The sequence below is a fragment of the Cystoisospora suis genome (assembly GCF_002600585.1).
Source record: "Cystoisospora suis strain Wien I chromosome Unknown contig_2524, whole genome shotgun sequence".
NCBI classification, from domain to species: Eukaryota; Apicomplexa; class Conoidasida; order Eucoccidiorida; family Sarcocystidae; genus Cystoisospora; species Cystoisospora suis.
Genome location: NW_027155323.1, coordinates 15,088 through 17,487, shown reverse-complemented (window position 1 = coordinate 17,487; position 2,400 = coordinate 15,088). Strand labels below are relative to the sequence as shown.

The 2,400-nt window shown below is 44.5% G+C and overlaps 1 protein-coding gene across 1 annotated transcript in view; it reads right to left on the bottom strand.

The window, feature by feature from the left end:
- Nucleotides 1-3: 3 nt before the first annotated feature.
- CSUI_005216 (uncharacterized protein) overlaps nucleotides 4-2,400 on the bottom strand; it is a gene marked incomplete at its 3' end in the record, with an annotated part of 5,795 nt that continues 3,398 nt past the window's right edge. Inside the window, exons 2-3 of the mRNA XM_068065394.1 lie at nucleotides 2,104-2,388; nucleotides 4-1,064 (exon numbers count right to left, since the gene is read on the bottom strand). Of these exons, the coding sequence (XP_067922631.1) occupies nucleotides 4-1,064; nucleotides 2,104-2,388 (1,346 nt within the window). The remainder of the gene's footprint in view (nucleotides 1,065-2,103; nucleotides 2,389-2,400) is intronic.

Genomic DNA, 2,400 nt, shown 5'->3' with positions numbered 1-2,400 from the left:
ATCGCACGTCACTTTGATCTGTCCTCTCTTAGATAGAAACCTCACTAAGGCCTGCATGGCAACCGTGGCGAGCAAAAGAAAAGAGGACTTGAAAGGGAGATATCTCAATAGATTATGTTCCCGTAAGACAATATACAAAACCGTCACAACAGAAGAAGATAGAAAGTAAAGCAGCCAGTAGACCCGCTCATATAAGAAAGAGGCGACTCCCCCCGGAGAAGAAGAAGAAGACGATGGNNGAGAGATCATCGATCCTAAGAGAGGCCGCCCAGCTTTGAGATAAAGAAGGATCGGATGGAGAAGAAAGTTAGGGAGAAAGACCAAAAGAAGTTGTGGAAGATGAAGAAGAATCGTCAAGAGTGCATGCAACCATGAAGGTGACGAGGCAGACCCTAGACATGTATGATATAATGTATGAAGAAGAAAGGAGAACATCGAAGAGGGCCGCGACGCCAAAGTCCCGAAAGACGAAGAAGAAGAGAGAGAGGAAGAAGAAGAAGAAGACGGAGGAGCAGAAGGATAAGAGCTACATGACGTTGAAGATGTAAAAGGAAGAAGAAAACCGAAGACATGTCTCAAGTTGCGACGTCTTGCTCCTTCATAAAAAGTCGCTTGTTCTTCTTCTCCTTCTTGATCACTCCGACCTAAGACGTACTTACCACCTCCTTTTCTGTCGTCGCCTTTTCTTCGGGGCGCTAGAGACACCTCTTTCCACCCTCTCGTCTTTGAAGAGACAGAAGAAGAAAGAAAGAGAAGTTCTGGCTCATCAGGAAAGTAAACAGAAGGTGAGCTCGACGATCTTCGACCTCCTTCACGACGGGTGGTTGAAGAAGAAGAAGAAGGGAGAACAATAAGAGAAATCCCGAAGAGACGTATAGATAAGTATGAAAGAAGATAGGTGAGAGAGGAGATGATTCGATAAGATGTCTTATGGATAGTTAGCTGCGTAGCTCCTCCAGAGATGATAGTAAGAATGAAGAATAAAGACAGAACATGATTAGGAAGAGATTGAAGAAGAGGAACTCGGCTTATAAACGGAATCTGAATAAAGAAATGACAAGAGGCTGCAAACATAGAAAGACAGAAAGAAAGAAAAAGAGAGGCGAGAACATGAGGATGACAAGAAGAAATACGAGATCTTCTCCTCTCTGTAGAAAGCTCTTCTTCATACATCGCTCGTATCTCACGGGTTCTCTTCATCTCTAGAGAAAGATACACATGCTATACACAGTCATGCACTGACACATACACACACCTCTCCCCGTATGTACGGCTTACGGATGGAGCTAGCACACACTTCTCCCCGTGTGTATGAGACAACGCGGCTAACTACCTATCTGTCTGCCTAGATATCTATCTACCTACCTACGATTCCTTGCGATCTCCCCATCTATCCCTCGCTATCTGCCTGCCTAATGTCAATCTGTCTATCTATCTAGCTATCGATCTCTATCCGCCTACCTCCTGTCAGTGTATCAATCTATATATCTTCGATGACTCCGCCTCGATCTGTCTTTGATCTATCTTGACTCTACCTACTTTGCTTAATCTAGTTATCTACCATCTTCAGACCACCTCCCCTTCCATCTACAGTTGCATGACGCATGTATGTCTTTGTATTCGAGACAAGTGTAGTTAGATCAATTGCAGATAGATAGGCTGATAGATCGNNTTCGAGACAAGTGTAGTTAGATCAATTGCAGATAGATAGGCTGATAGAACGACCCTCCTCACATACACATACACACATGTGTAAGCAGATGTCACACACTGGCTTACAGACTCTCGCGTCTATTTTCTACAGATGAATGACCCCTATCTCTATAGAAAAACGATTCCTCACTCTCTTCTTGATCAGCTTAGCTTCTACAGTCTTCATACATACATCTCTATACTATATCTACATATATATGTCATACATAGACCATACACAAAGTCAATGATGTTCCTTCTACCACACGACAGCCGACTGTATAGACAGGGTGTACATACACCCCACGGCCCCTCCTCCTCCCCCCCTCTTCCCCCACACACACAGAGATCTCCCACTCTCTTTCTATACAGGTAGATGTAGAGAAGCAGGGGTGTATGTGTTTAACGTACTCATGACAATCCAGACTTCTAGCCAGAAGGTTAGGGTCATCCAGGCTTTCTTAATTTCTTGAGACACCTTATACACCACACCAGGGTCTCCCCAGTCAAGTTGTTTCTTCTGTGCTCCTTCCTCTTCCCCCCACAAAACGCATGCAGGAGAGAAACCGCATCCGAATCCTCTCTCTCTTGTTGTCTCGACTACTCTCCCGTCTTCATGACGAGAATCTCTGTCTTCTCTATGATCGTGAAGAAAAGCAGAAGCTTCTCTGTCCGTGTAATTTCCCGCCGTTGAACCTAACGAAAACA